Here is a 14,847-nt window from a genome sequence, read left to right as displayed (position 1 = left end):
CTTAATCCACAAATCACAGCTCTCATTGAACGTTCAGGTAGAGTTTAATTGCACCGCATACAGGTGGAGTAGGCAAATTCCAGAATGAGTCTTAACCAACCACATTTAATTTTATGGCTTATCTTAAACATTCAGACAAAGGGATATTACAGTAGTTCTTTGTAAACATGAGTATCATTGACATAACGCTCCAAATAAACAAATACAGTAAAATGCTGACAGGGTTAAGCTTCTTCCATACTTAATTTTCGGCTACCCTTGTGTGCCACACAAAAAGAACTTTCAACAGCCAATATTATACAGTGGTGGTTTTCAATTGGGATCTGTATTGTAGCTAGCTGCCTTACAGAAATAACTCATTATTGGCTTTAAGGGTTGGCCGATCTTCATGCAAACATTTTTGCATAGATTTGCTTCTCTTTCTCCTTTTCCTCCTTCACTTTCAACTGGACTCTCTTCATCTCATTTCCGATTGCTGTCAAAGGATGAACAAGTAAATTCACTTGTCAGGCAAGGAAACAACTTATCACGATGAAATGGCAAATCTATGTTGCATGTCATGAAGGGGTTTTGTAATTAAGTTACTTTGAGCATCATACTGCTTTCACTATTGACTAGTTAGCCTTTAGAATATTCAAAAGAACACATGGCTGCATTTAGACAGGCAGCCCAATTAATATTTTTTCCACTAATTGCGCAATAGATTATACTTGGGCTGCCTGTGTAAATGCTGCCATAAGGACACAAATGATCCCCTGGATTGATTGTTACCATAAAGAAGCAGTACCAACCTTTGTCCTCTGGTGCTATTTCTTGAGCTTTCTTCAGATCACTCTGCAAATGGCAAGAAATATTTTAGTGAGTTGACAGACAAGTCAAACTCCAATGATCCAGCTATTGACCACTTCCTCCAATTCTGGATTTAAAGCTGGAATCCTCAGTTGCTACATCCATTTTTGGACTGACAAATGAATGATATACCCATTTCCTTCTTGAAGAATATAAATGCCTCATGAGCTTAGTTCAACACTCGTACCCCCATCAGAACCCAAAATACATGCTTGTTTTACGCCAATGTAAATGTAAAACACTATAGCGTCAGAACATGGTTAAAATGTCGATATCATGGATGGTCAGTCAAATCCATAGCTCTGTCTGTATTTGAGTGGTTACATTTCTCCAGGCCCATTCCTCAGTTTTATAACAATACACAGGCCGGGTGACCGTTTTGTTTAAATTAAGGATTTTAGCATTAAGAATCAATTCGCCCCAACTCTTTGGAAGCAATGTTTTAGTGCAAATAAACCCATATGAATTCTAAATCGGTGGTGAAAATCATCCTTGTCGCATGGGTTCCAGTCCAGAAAGAGAGCCCATTTTTGTTAGGCTGGGACAAAGGCTACACATTCTAAAGTCATATGGTTGCTATGATGAGTGTATATCAACTTTTTTTCTTTACCATGGCTTTACTGTACTCCTTCAGTCCCTGCCAGGCCTGGGCCCTCCTGAACAGAGCTTTAGTGTTTTTCTGGTTCAACTCCAGTGCCTAAAAAAACAAGCAAACATACATAAATCAGACTAAATAGTGACTGCACTTCTCAGTGTTTCTTTCCCTTCCTAATCAAATTGTATTTGTCACATGCGCCGGATACAACAGGTGTAGACCTTACCGTGAAATGCTTACTTACAAGCCCTCAACCAACAATGCAGTTTTCAGAAAATAGAGTTAAGAAAAAAAAAAGGAACAACATTGAGGCTATATACAGGTGGTACCGGTAAAAGGTCAATGTGCGGGGATACAGGTTAGTCAAGGTAATTTGTACATGTAGGTAGGGGTAAAGTGAATATGCATAGATAATAAACAGCGAGTAGCAGCAGTGCAAATAGTCCGACTGGCCATTTGATTAATTGTTCAGCAGTCTTATGGCTTGGGGGTAGAAGCTGTTAAGGAGCCTTTTGGACATAGACTTGGCACTTCGGTACCGCTTGCCGTGCGGTAGCAGAGAGAACAGTCTATGACTAGGGTGGCTGGAGTCTGACCATTTTTTGGGCCTTCCTCTGAACCTGCCAAGTATATAGGTCCTGGATGGCAGGAAGCTTGGCCCCAGTGATGTACGCACTACCCTCTAGCAGTTGCCATACCAGAAGGTGATGCAACCGGTCAGGATGCTCTCGATGGTGCAGCTGTAGAACTTTTTGAGGATCTGGGGACCCATGCCGACTCTTTTCAGTCTCCTGAGGGGGAAAAGGCATCGTCGTGCCCTCTTCACAACTTTCTTGGTGTGTTTGGACATGATAGTTTGTTGGGGATGTGGACACCAAGGAACTTGAAACTCTCAACCTGCTCCACTACAGCCCCGTCGATGTGAATGGGGGCCTGTTCGGCCCACCTTTTCCTGTAGTCCACAATCATCTCCTTTGTCTTGCTCACGTTGAGGGAGAGGTTGTTGTCCTGGCACCACACTGCCAGGCCTCTGTCCTCCTCCCTATATAGAGACTGTCTCATTGTCGGTGATCAGGCCTACCACCGTTGTGTCATCAGCAAAGTTAATGGTGTTGGAGTCGTGCTTGGCCACAAAGTCATGGACGAATAGGGAGTACAGGAGGAAACTAACCACGCACCCCTGAGGGTCCCCCGTGTTGAGAATCAGCGTGTCAGATGTGTTGTTGCCTACCCTTACCACCTGGGGATGGCCCGTCTGGAAGTCCAGGATCCAGTTGCAGAGGGAGGTGTTTAATACCAGGGTCCTTAGCTTAGTGATGAGCTTTGTGGGCACTATGGTGTTGAACGCTGAGCTGTAATCAATGAACAGCATTCTCACATAGGTGTTCCTTTTATCCAGGTGGGAAAGGGCAGTGTGGAGTGCGATTGCGTCATCTGTTGGTTTCCGGGATGATGGTGTTGATGTGAGCCACGCGGGGTGGTAGTCATTGAGGCAGGTTACTTTTGCTTTCTTTGTTACAGGGGCTATGGTGGTCTGCTTGAAACATGTACAGTTGAAGTCGGAAGTTTACATACACTTATGTTGGAGTCATTAAAACTTGTTTTTCAACCACTCCAAACTTCTTGTTAACAAACTCGTTTTGACAAGTCAGTTAGGACATCTACTTTGTGCATGACAAGTAATTTTTCCAACAATTGTTTACAGACAGATTATTTCACTTATAATTCACTGTATCACAGTTCCAGGGGGTCAGAAGTTTACATACACTAAGTTGACTGTGCCTTTAAACAAGGTGGAAAATTCCAGAAAAGTTGTCATGGCTTTAGAAGCTTTTGATAGGCTAATTGACATCAATTAAGTCAATTGGAGGTGTATCTGTGGATGTAATTCAAGGCCTACCTTCAAACTCAGTGCCTCTTTAATTGACATCATGGGAAAATCAAAAGAAATCACCCAAGACCTCAGAAAAACATTGTAGACCTCCACAAGTCTGGTTCATCCTTGGGAGCAATTTCCAAACGCCTGAAGGTACCACGTTCATCTATACAAACAATAGTACGCAAGTATAAACACCATGGGATCACGCAGCCGTCATACCGCTCAGGAAGGAGACGCGTTCTGTCTCCTAGCGATGAACGTACTTTGGTGCGAAAAGTGCAAATAAATCCCAGAACAACAGCAAAGGACCTTGTGAAGATGCTGAAGGAAACGGGTACAAAAGTATCTATATCCACGGTAAAACGAGTCCTATATTAACATAACCTGAAAGGCTGCTCAGCAAGGAAGAAGCCACTGCTCCAAAACCGCCATAAAAAAGCCAGACTACGGTTTGCAACTGCACATGGGGACAAAGATCGTACTTTTTGGAAAAATGTCATCTGGTCTAATGAAACAAAAATAGAACTGTTTGGCCATAATGACCATCGTTATGTTTGGAGGAAAAAGGGGGATGCTTGCAAGCCGAAGAACACCATCCCAACCGTGAAGCACGGGGGTGGCAGCGTCATGTTGTGGGGGTGCTTTGCTGCAGGAGGGACTGGTGCACTTCACAAAATAGATTGCATCATGAGGATGGAAAATGATGTGGATATATTGAAGCAACATCTCAGGACATCAGTCAGGAAGTTAAAGCTTGGTCGCAAATGGGTCTTCCAAATGGACAATGACCCCAAGTATACTTTCAAAGCTTTGGCAAAATGGCTTAAGGACAACAAAGTCAAGGTATTGGGAGTGGCCATCAAAGCCCTGACCTTAACCTATAGAAAATGTGTGGGCAGAAGTTAAAAAGCGTGTGCGAACAAAGAGGCCTACAAACCTGGCTCAGTTACACCAGCTCTGTCAGGAGGAATGGGCCAAAATTCACGTAACCTATTGTGGGAAGCTTGTGGAAGGCTTCCTGAAACGTTTTACCCAAGTTTAACAATTTGTAGGCAATGCTACTTAACCTGTTAGGGCTAGGGGGCAGTATTTGCACAGCCGGATAAAAAAACGTACCAGATTTAATCTGGTTACTACTCCTGCCCAGTAACTAGAATATGCATATAATTGTTTGATTTGGATAGAAAACACCCTAAAGTTTCTAAAACGGTTTGAATGGTGTCTGTGAGTATAACAGAACTCATATGGCAGTCAAAACCCTGAGACAAATCCTGACAGGAAACTGAAATCTGTGTGGATATCACTTCAAACATTTGCCATTGAAACACACAGGGGCTTGCGATTCATTTAGCACTTCCTATGGCTTCCACTAGATGTCCCCAGTCTTTACAAAGTGGTTTGAGCCTCCTACCATCAAAATTGACTGAAAGAGAGGATGTTTACCTTGGTCACAGGGGATGGGCCATTACCATTGTGACGTCGGCGCCCATGGGTACTCTCCCTTTTCGAAACGTTTTGAAAGACAATGCAACCGTCCCAATGGAATATTATTGAAGCCCTTGTTGAAAAAGCCCCTAAAGATTTATGTTATACAACGTTTGAACGAACTTAAATATATTTTTTTTGCTCATTCCTGACAACAAGTCAGACGCACCCGGTACATTTTCACTAGCATTCGCAGCGCGCTAACACTATTGGGACATAAATTATTAACTTTTTTGAACAAAACTACATTTGTTATGGACCTGGGATTCCTAGAAGTGCCTTCTGATAAAGATAATCAAAGGTAAGGTATTATTTACAATAGTATTTTTGATGGTTGATTGTTCCAAGTTGGCTCCAACATGTATAGCCTAGACTTTTCTTCTGGGCATACCACGTCGTTTATTGCAAAGTGTGATTTCCCAGTAAAGTTATTTTTAAATCTGGCAAAGAGATGGCATTCAAGACATGTTAATCTATAAGTCTTTGAATGACAATATTACATTTTAACAATGTTTTCGAATAGTAATTTTGTAAATTGTAGCGCTGATCATCGGAAGCATTTGAGGGAAAAGATTTTCTGAACGTCATGCGCCGATGTAAAATGCTGTTTTTATATATAAATATGAACTTTATCGAACAAAAAATGCATGTGTTGTGTAACATGATGTCCTAGGAGTGTCATCTGATGAAGGTTGTCAAAGGTTAGTGCTGCATTTAGCTGTGTTTTGGGTATTTGTGATGCATGCTAGTTGCTTTGAAAATGGCTATGTGATTATTTCTGGCTGGGTACTCTGCTGACATAATCTAATGTTTTGCTTTTGCTGTAAAGCCTTTTTGAAATCGGACAACGTGGTTTGATTCAGGAGAGGTGTATCTATAAAACGGTGTAAAATAGTCATATGTTTGAGAAATTGAAGTTATTGCATTTATGAGGTTTTGCATTTAGCGCGACGCGATTCCACTGGCTGTTGATTAGGGTGGGACACAAGCGTCCCACTGGCCCAGACAGGTTAATTTACCAAATACTAAAACTTCTGACCCACTGGGAATGTGATGAAAGAAATAAAAGCTGAAATAAATCACTCTATTATTCTGACATTTCACATTCCAAAAATAAAGTGGCGATCCTAACTGATCTAATACAGGGCATTTTTACTATGATTAAATGTCAGGAATTGTGAAAAACTGAGTTTAAATGTATTTGGCTAAGGTGTATGTAAACTTTCGACTTCAACTGTAGGTATTACAGACTGTCAGGGAGAGGTTGAAAATGTCAGTTTAGACACTTGCCAGTAGGTCGTTTGAGGTCTGTAATAGTTTGCAAGCCCTACCACATCTGTTAGAGCCAGTGTAGTAGGATTCAATCTTAGTCCTATATTGATGCTTTGCCTGTTTGATGGTTCGTCTGACAGCATAGTGAGATTTCTTGGAAGCGTCCAGATTAGTGTCCCGCTCCTTGAAAGCAGCAGCGCTAGCCTTTAGTTCAGTGCGGATGTTACTTGTAATCCATGGCTTCTGGTTGGGATATGTACGTACGGTCACTGTGGTGACGACGACGTCGTTGATGAACTTATTGATGAAGCCAGTGACTCAGGTGGTATACTCAATGCAATTGGATGAATCCCGGAACATATTCCAGTCTGTGCTAGCAAAACAGTCCTGTAGCGTAGCGTCCGCGTCATCTGACCACTTCCATATTGAGTGAGTCACTGGTACTACCTGCTTTAGTTTTTGCTTGTAAGCAGGAATCAGGAGGATAGCATTATGGTCAGATTTTCCAAATGGAGGGCGAGGGAGAGCTTTGTACGCATCTGTGTGTGGAGTAAAGGTGGTCTAAAGTTTTTCCCCCTCTGGTTGATAAAAGTAGAGACTCAGAGCTACAAAATGGTATATCATACACTGCATTTTTGAGGAACAATGGTAAAGTAATTCTGCTTTGAAAGTTGATCAACTTCTTATCTCACTTTTGAGAAAATGTCCTTTGAATGTTTTGCTACTACTACTGGAGAGCCCTTCTTTGTCTACACCCATTCAGCATCGTTCACACCCTCTTAAGCTTTAGCCCCACCCATCTCGTTTCGCTCTCGGAGCATTCAGAGCACACACTTGGATCTGGCCAATGATTTGTTTACCTCTGGATAACATGAAAACAGCCTAACCAGCTCTGCTGGCAACAATTTCATTACGCTTTTTTGCCAACGTTTACTGACACCAGCCATATTCAACAGGTGTTGTACACTTTAGCTTCAGACATGTAGCTAGCTAGGTAAACAATGAACCTAGCTAGGGAGCCAGCCAGCTAATGTTAGCTAGCTAACAGTACACTTTAACTTGAAATGAAACCACTTTGTCAAAATTAGACACGTGTAATATCTGAAAATGTAGCTAGCTAGCGCTAGACTATCTTACCCGTCCGTATACATCATCATGCATGATGGATGCGTCTCCCTGTCACGGATGCCATGCCACGTTCCCTTAGTTTGAAGATGTAAGCCGCAGTTGTTTTCTCCATCTCTTTAGCTATCATACTCTAATTCCACTGATTTCAGAACTTGATCCTCCAGAAAGTGGAGAGCAACACTTAAACAGCTCCACTACACATTTTTTTTTAAAAGCCACGTTCAACAGGATTACCAACACAGACTGACCAGCTCAAATAGACAGAAGCCTTCTATATGGCAGACCAATCCAAACGCCTCTCTCGGCATGTCCAGCCCACTCATCTCAGCCAATCATGGCTAGTGGAAAGGTTGTGCTTTTCCTGTGGCTTAACCAACAAGGCTCGTAATTTAACAATTGTATTCGTATTTACAGATGGCATACAAGTATATTATTAAAGTACATGAAAGTTCGTTGCAGAAAGCATTTCTGTCAAAAAAACACATTTTGATTTTAAAAATGTAATAACTTTAGAATGGCTCTCCTGTGAAGTTGTGACTTGCAACATACGCCTAGTTTCCTGAAACGGGTCACAATTGGTTAGGAGCGAGTAAAACGGCAGCCATCCCCCCTGGCGCCATAAATACTGAATAAGAATGTTTATCTACAGATTTAACGAGAAATATTACGGTACTCTACAAAAACATATCCTCAGTTGCATTCACAATGAGTTCCATAAAGACTTTTATAGTACTGACCACGAATGGCCTTTGAATCTTTGCCAGTAATAAACAGTTGTACCATAGTCTAGTGGTGGAAGTGTGATGGGGCTGGCATCTAGGATTTCAGCTGGCCTAAAATATTTTTCTTTCAATTTTAAATTGTTTGCATAATTTCTAATCCACTTTATTTAAAAAAAAATAAAAAATCCCATAACCCTACCACCTCTCCCGATTGAGTAGGTCTGACACCAATTATTCGACTGGTCAATTGCTTGGTCGATACGCTGTTGGTCGACCAAGATTTATTTTTGTCGAGCAGTAGCAAATATATATATTTTTTTTTTTTTAGGGCACACGAAACACCTGTCTTATTCGTGCCAATCAAAGTGAACTAATCCATTGCGGAGGCCTAGGGGATGGCACAGTCCAAGAAGGGGTGTGGCTGCACAATGCACGTCTCTCTCCAGAATGCGCTCTCTCCCACCAATTTGTGCACATTCATTGTTTCAAAACTTCATTGTGTGAATTGTTTTCGTTTGATTGTTAGTGTCTCAAGTACCCATTATCTATATCACCGGTAGTACATTTACCATTAATTCCTATAATTTCTAATCTACAATGTTTGGTTGGTTACGGTAATGTCTGTTAAGGCATTCAATATATTATTCCAGTCTTTAACCGTTCACATTGTTGGAGCGGACACGTTGTTTGCAGAGCACACAACCTATGCTACACTTGTGAGAAACACGTTTTTGTTTATTTCATTCCACTTGAGTTGTGTCAATTTAGTCATTGTCTTTTGTTTGGAGCACCCCTGTCAATGTTGAATAATGACGCCACCTGATTACGCATAGAAGTAGCCCTATAAGCTATCTGGATGCGTGCAAATGTAGGCTTATAAATGTTCCCATTTGGAGATCTGATAGTATTTCTGATTGGCTTAACGCACCACCACTAATGAGCTGTGGAGCTTCTCAAAGTAATGTATTCTTCAACTCAAACAGCAAGCAAACAAAGTCTGTTTTTACAGACATTAACAAATCCTCAATGTTTTTGAAAAATCTTTCCAGCCCTCTCCCTTTCAATAACCACTCAGCCTGAAATGTCATGCTCTGATCCAGTGGAAACATCATAAAATAGGCCTACCTGATTACTTCTTATCCCTTGTGCAAATAGCCTACAGCTGTGTCTGTCCTGAGGTCACTGGCGCTGGAAACTGAGTGCCCAGAATATGTTATACAATGTTGCATGGATCTTCAGACTGACCCAAGTTCATAGTTGATACAATGTTTCAAGTTCGTTGCAGACAGGCCATGCATAGCCAATGTGATTTATAGGATTTTTTTTTTTACCTGCAGGCTGTACTGTTTTTAGTTGTTGGCTTTATAAGCTATTTTTGTCTGCACAGGACTGACTGTTCAACGCCCCCATATTGGCCTAAAATACTTACCTCGTCACAGCTGTCCATGGCTTCCTGCCAGAGCTGCATCTTCAGTTTACAGGCAGCGGTGTTGAGAATGCAGCTCACCGCCGTGGGCTCCAGCTTTGCCTGGGCTTTCTCAATCTCCTGCTCATCACCGGCAACCGCCAGATACCTGGCAAGTGACAAGTTTCACCATTTAGTCCTTTGCTAGGCTGGTCCCAGATCGGTTTGTGCCATTTGGCCAACTCCTATGGTCATTGTGCATTGAAATGCATGTCATGCTGTGACACAAGCTGGCCTAGTACACACACACACTGTAAATCACAGTGCGAGTGGAGTGAACCCGAGACAACATTTCACCTGAGAGCTTTGGAGTACTTCTTGACTGCAGACTGCCAGTCTTGGTTCTTGAAAAAGTTGTTCCCAATATTCTTAATATCCTCAGCAACGGATAGGACTTTGTCAACCTAACCAAAAAGACAAGTATGAGACTTTTATGCTATTTTCACAATCAGTGCTGCATCAGCATTTCACAATCACAGCAATTCATAGTTCATGTCACACTTCATTTTGACTAAATAAATCAATCCACATAATAGGGCTGTGAACATTTAAACGAAATCGGGATCCTTAACCTGTTGGGTCTAGGGGGCAGCATTTGCACGTCTGGATAAAAAAAATGTACCCGATTTAATCTGGTTACTAATCCTACCCAGTAACTAGAATATGCATATACTTATTATATATGGATAGAAAACACTCTAAAGTTTCCAAAACTGTTTGAATGGTGTCTGTGAGTATAACAGAACTCATTTGGCAGGCAAAACCCTGAGACATTTTCTGACAGGAAGTGGATACCTGATGTGTTGTATTGACTTTAAAGCTATCCCATTGAAAGACACAGGGGTTTAGGAATATTTTGGCACTTCCTATTGCTTCCACTAGATGTCACCAGCCTTTACAAAGTGTTTTGAGTCTTCTGGAGGGAGATCTGACCGAACAAGAGCCATGGAACGGTGATGTCCCATTAGACACCTGGCGCGCTACTTCATGTTGGGTACCCTCGTTCCAATACGTTATAAAAGGCTATGCATTCGTCCACCTTGAATATTATTCATGTTCTGGTTAAAAAAGGCCCTAATGATTTATGCTATACAACGTTTGACATGTTTGAACGAACGGAAATATATTTTTTCCCCTCGTTCATGACGAGAAGTCCGGCTGGCTTACATCATGTGCTAACGAGACGGAGATTTTTGGACATAAATGATGAGCTTTTTTGAACAAAACTACATTCGTTATGGACCTGTGATACCTGGAAGTGACATCTGATGAAGAGAATCAAAGGTAATGGATTATTTACATAGTATTTTCGATTTTAGATCTCCCCAACATGACGTCTAGTCTGTATCGCAACGCGTATTTTTCTGGGCACAGTGCTCAGATTATTGCAAAGTGTGATTTCCCAGTAAGGTTATTTTTAAATCTGGCAAGTTGATTGCGTTCAAAAGATGTAAATCTATAATTCTTTAAATGACAATATAATATTTTAACAATGTTTTCTAATTTTAATTATTTAATTTCTGACGCTGACTTGACTGCCGGTTATTGGAGGGAAACGATTTCCTCAACATCAATGCCATAGTAAAACGCTGTTTTTGTATATAAATATGAACTTGATAGAACTAAAAATGCATGCATTGTCTAACATAATGTCCTAGGAGTGTCATCTGATGGAGATTGTAAAAGGTTAGTGTATCATTTTAGCTGGTTTTATGGTTTTGGTGACCCTGTCTTTGACTTGACAAAACATTACACACAACTCTTGTAAATGTACTGTCCTAACATACTCTAAATTTATGCTTTCGCCGTAAAACCTTTTTGAAATCGTAAAACGTGGTTAGATTAAGGAGATGTTTATCTTTCAAATGGTGTAACATAGTTGTATTTTTGAAAAATTTGAATTTTGACATTTATTTGGATTCAAATTTGCCGCTCTTGAAATGCACCTGCTGTTGATGGAGTGCACCACAGGTGGCACGCTAGCGTCCCACCTAGCCCCAAGAGGTTAATGTTAACACCCCTAAACTCATTTTTTTTTTTAAATCCATTAAATTAAAATCACAGTGCAGTTATCACAAAGCATATTATTTTCCTAGTCATAGCCTAACTAGACAATAGGCTATAAAGGCCTGGAGAAAGTGGCTGGCTGGTGGCCGACCTGCCTATACTGTGCCCCTCCCCTTTCTCTCCGTCCCTCGCTAGCTCACTATGAAAGATGCAAGTGTTTGTGTTCTCGGCACTAATCAGTCTCCTCCGTTCCAAAAATACAGAATCTTTGTAGTCGATTCCTAGCGGAATCTAATCTTGACACTCAGAAATGGAAGTCGACGTGCAAGGAGTAGAGGAAATAATTATTGTCGTTAACAGTTGGGAAAAAGGCAGAGAAAGGCAAGCGACAGCAGCAAAGTCCTGTATGGCAATACTTTGAGAAGTTAAATGAGAAGCAAATGCAAACTTTGCGAAGTGGAATTGGGGTACAGTAATATAGGTGCAATCAGTGTTTCCCCTATTTAAATTTAGCAGAGGCGGCCCGCCACTCCAAAAGATATGGAGAGGCGTTATAATTTCCGTGATTGTAAAACGTTTTCAGTGTAAACTAAAATCAGATATAAAGTACGTAGAAAAGATAATGGAGCTATATATTTTTTCATTAGATCACCTTTGAGACTGACAATAACCAAAATAAAAAATAGAAAGTTAGCATGAGTATCTTCAGAGAAGCGTTTAGAGAGAAAATGAGGTAGGCCTACTAACATCTTTTAAATCAACGTCGGCGTCCTCTGGGTAGTCTGGATGGGTGTCCCCTGAGCCGTCGTTCGGGGCTACTCCCCAGTCGTCTCCATGTTTATGCTCACCACACTCAGCAATTACACATGGCTATGGGGAAATAATCAGAGCAGAACTGTAAATACACAATGAGCATTTCACAAGTGTCACACACTACAGAAAAATACTAGGTAATCTACCTGCTGCAAGGCAAAACATACAGCTTGCTGCTGCGTTAATGTTATTGAATGTGGCAATAGAGTGGTAGTTATTTCCATTGATTTACCTTGAGAGGTGTGTCCTCGTTAGTCTCTATGGCCTCCAGTGTTTTCACCAGCCCCATCCCCTTCAAGACTTGTCCAAAGACAACGTGTTTGCCATCTAGATGAGCAGTGGGCACAGTGGTGATGAAGAACTGGGAGCCATTGGTGGCGGGTCCAGAATTGGCCATACTCAGCAAGCCCTCTTTGTCGTGCTGGAGAGGACACAGACACCCACATGTTAATTCAATGATGACCAAGAAAACATAAATCATTTGTTATGATAAGGGCCAGGAGTTATTCCTATGACTAAAGCCCAGACTTTATACTGGTCAAGAAAATCTCCTGTGTTATTCCAAGCCATTATGAAAATCCTTACTTTGTAATGGAAGTTCTCATCTTCAAACTTCTCCCCATAGATGCTCTCCCCTCCAGTGCCATTCTGGTTGGAGAAATCTCCTCCCTGGATCATGAACTGCTTGATGACTTAAATTGATTGACAGCGTACATGTATGTGGTCATTATTGATCTTACTGCAGTTTGTTACCATAAAATGGATGTACTACTGCAATATAGATGTGATCTATATATAGCTTTGTGTAGGAAGGGCAAACCAGTTTTGGTGATTTCTGGTATATCATCAAAATAAATCACAACACGTTTTTGGACTCGTTCAGCAGTTTTGACCTGATTAAGTACAATACCATTGGAAATTAATGTTCTAATGTTTCAAATTCTATTTATAGTCCAAAAATGTAATTTGAAAATTATGCTGTTGCTGCTTCCTCCTGTTGACAAGACATTGGTAAATAGCCCATATTGATAATTATAAACTGGGTGGTTAAGCTCTGAATTCTGATTGGCTGAATGACATGGTATATCAGACCATATACCACGGGTATGACAATTTTTTGTTTTACTGCTCTAATTGCATTGATAACCAGTTTATAATAGCAATAAGGCTACTTTGGTGTTTGCGATATATGGCCAATATACCACGTCTAAGGAATGTGTCCAGGCACTCCGAGTTGCGTCGTGCGAAAGAACTTCCCTTAGCATTAGTATATTAGCCATATACCACACTTCCTCAGGCCTTATTGCTTAACTAGACCCTTGTCCAGCTGTACGCAAGCAGGTACGATCTGCTGGCGAACAGTGGAAATCCACAATACTTACTCCTGTGGAAAGGACATCCTTTGAAATGGAGTGGTTTTCCTGTGGTTTTGCCAGTTCCCTTCTCACCAGTACAGAGTGCTCGAAAGTTTTCAGCAGTTTTGGGGACAACATCAGCAAACAGTTCGAACACGATTCGGCCAACTGGTGAAAACATAGCATGACATGTGGATAGTTGGTCTTTAAAAATGCAAATTCAAAGCAGATGTAACTCAAAACAAGCATTTTAGTCCTGAACTAGCTAATCTGGTACACACTGGGGTGTTGGCTATTTACAAAAAACATGACAGCACGTGCTTGTTGCTTCGAATGTAACGTTAATGTATCAGGCGAATGGATAGTAACAAATTAGACTAACTGGTTATATTTAGACAGTAAAACTAGCTAACAATACATGTACCTAAATGGTTCAAAATAGCATACGAATTACAAATGTGTACTTTAATATACATTGGTCGCTGTAACGTTAATTTAAGACCATGCTAACTAGCATGAATGTGCTTTTTCTAGAAACCTCCAGGTGCTGCTAACTAGCCATTAGCCTAGCGTGTCCAGTTGAATGACTAAAAGCGCTTTATTGAAAATATCCTAACCTCTTTCACCACCAATGTCTACATCAAAGAAGACACGGGGGTTTTCTTTGTTTGAAGGCTTGGTCACGGGTGTTGCGTTAGACATTTCTAAAATTCTAAACGCCAGCTAGCTAAAGTTACTTCCACGATACTCCTGGTTATCAGCGTCTCGTCAGCAACACTCAAAAATAACTTCCAGGTCACGGAATTTCGGAAATAAATCAAAATAAAAGCCCCCCACGTAATAGTACAAACGCGTCATTAACCTGTATTTATTCATGATATGAAACATTGTCTACACATTAATAATGATGAATATTTGTTCATATTTAAGTGACATTTGCATTAAATGTGGGTTTTTGTTCCCAGGTCAAATAAATGCCCCCAACACAGTACTCTTATAGAGAGAAAACTATTCTAGGTGCTGAAGTAAAAGTGGGGTTAGGATTCCTCACTAGGATCTGTATGGTGTTTCTTCATGCGGGACTGAGGTCTTTATGGCTAGCAATACTTTCTACAATACTTTCTACTATTAATGAAATAAACTATAGGCCTATAATTTACATATTGGGTTAAAGAGAAAGCGATTCTAGGTGCCGAAGTAAAAGTGGGGTTGGGATTACTCACTACTTTTTTAATTTATTTAACTCGGCAAGTCAGTTAAGAATAAATTCTTATTTA

At 40.8% G+C, this 14,847-nt stretch overlaps 1 protein-coding gene across 1 annotated transcript; it reads right to left on the bottom strand.

Moving 5' to 3' along the window:
- Positions 1–25: 25 nt before the first annotated feature.
- ppid (peptidylprolyl isomerase D) lies at positions 26–14,366 on the bottom strand. The gene is made up of 10 exons (XM_014211902.3): positions 14,188–14,366; positions 13,598–13,738; positions 12,801–12,907; positions 12,448–12,636; positions 12,150–12,272; positions 9,693–9,799; positions 9,360–9,504; positions 1,460–1,546; positions 792–834; positions 26–475 (listed from the first exon to the last, which is right to left on the bottom strand). The coding sequence occupies exons 1-10, from the start codon at positions 14,270–14,272 to the stop codon at positions 387–389; spliced, it is 1,116 nt and encodes a 371-aa protein (XP_014067377.1). The 5' UTR covers positions 14,273–14,366; the 3' UTR covers positions 26–386.
- Positions 14,367–14,847: the final 481 nt, after the last annotated feature.

This window comes from Salmo salar, chromosome 09 (assembly GCF_965601325.2).
Source record: "Salmo salar chromosome 09, fSalSal1, whole genome shotgun sequence".
NCBI classification, from domain to species: domain Eukaryota; kingdom Metazoa; phylum Chordata; class Actinopteri; order Salmoniformes; family Salmonidae; genus Salmo; species Salmo salar.
Note: the sequence above shows the minus strand (reverse complement) of the source record. Positions and strands in the feature narration are given on the sequence as shown.

Coding starts and splice junctions, on each gene's coding strand:
- ppid (XM_014211902.3), bottom strand. CDS start 14,272: ATGTCTAACGCAACACCCGTGACCAAGCCTTCAAACAAAGAAAACCCC. Junction 9,800..12,149: donor CCGACGTTGATTTAAAAGAT/GTTAGTAGGCCT, acceptor CTTTTTGGTTAG/GTTGACAAAGTCCTATCCGT. Junction 476..791: donor AATAGCACCAGAGGACAAAG/GTTGGTACTGCT, acceptor ATCCTTTGACAG/CAATCGGAAATGAGATGAAG.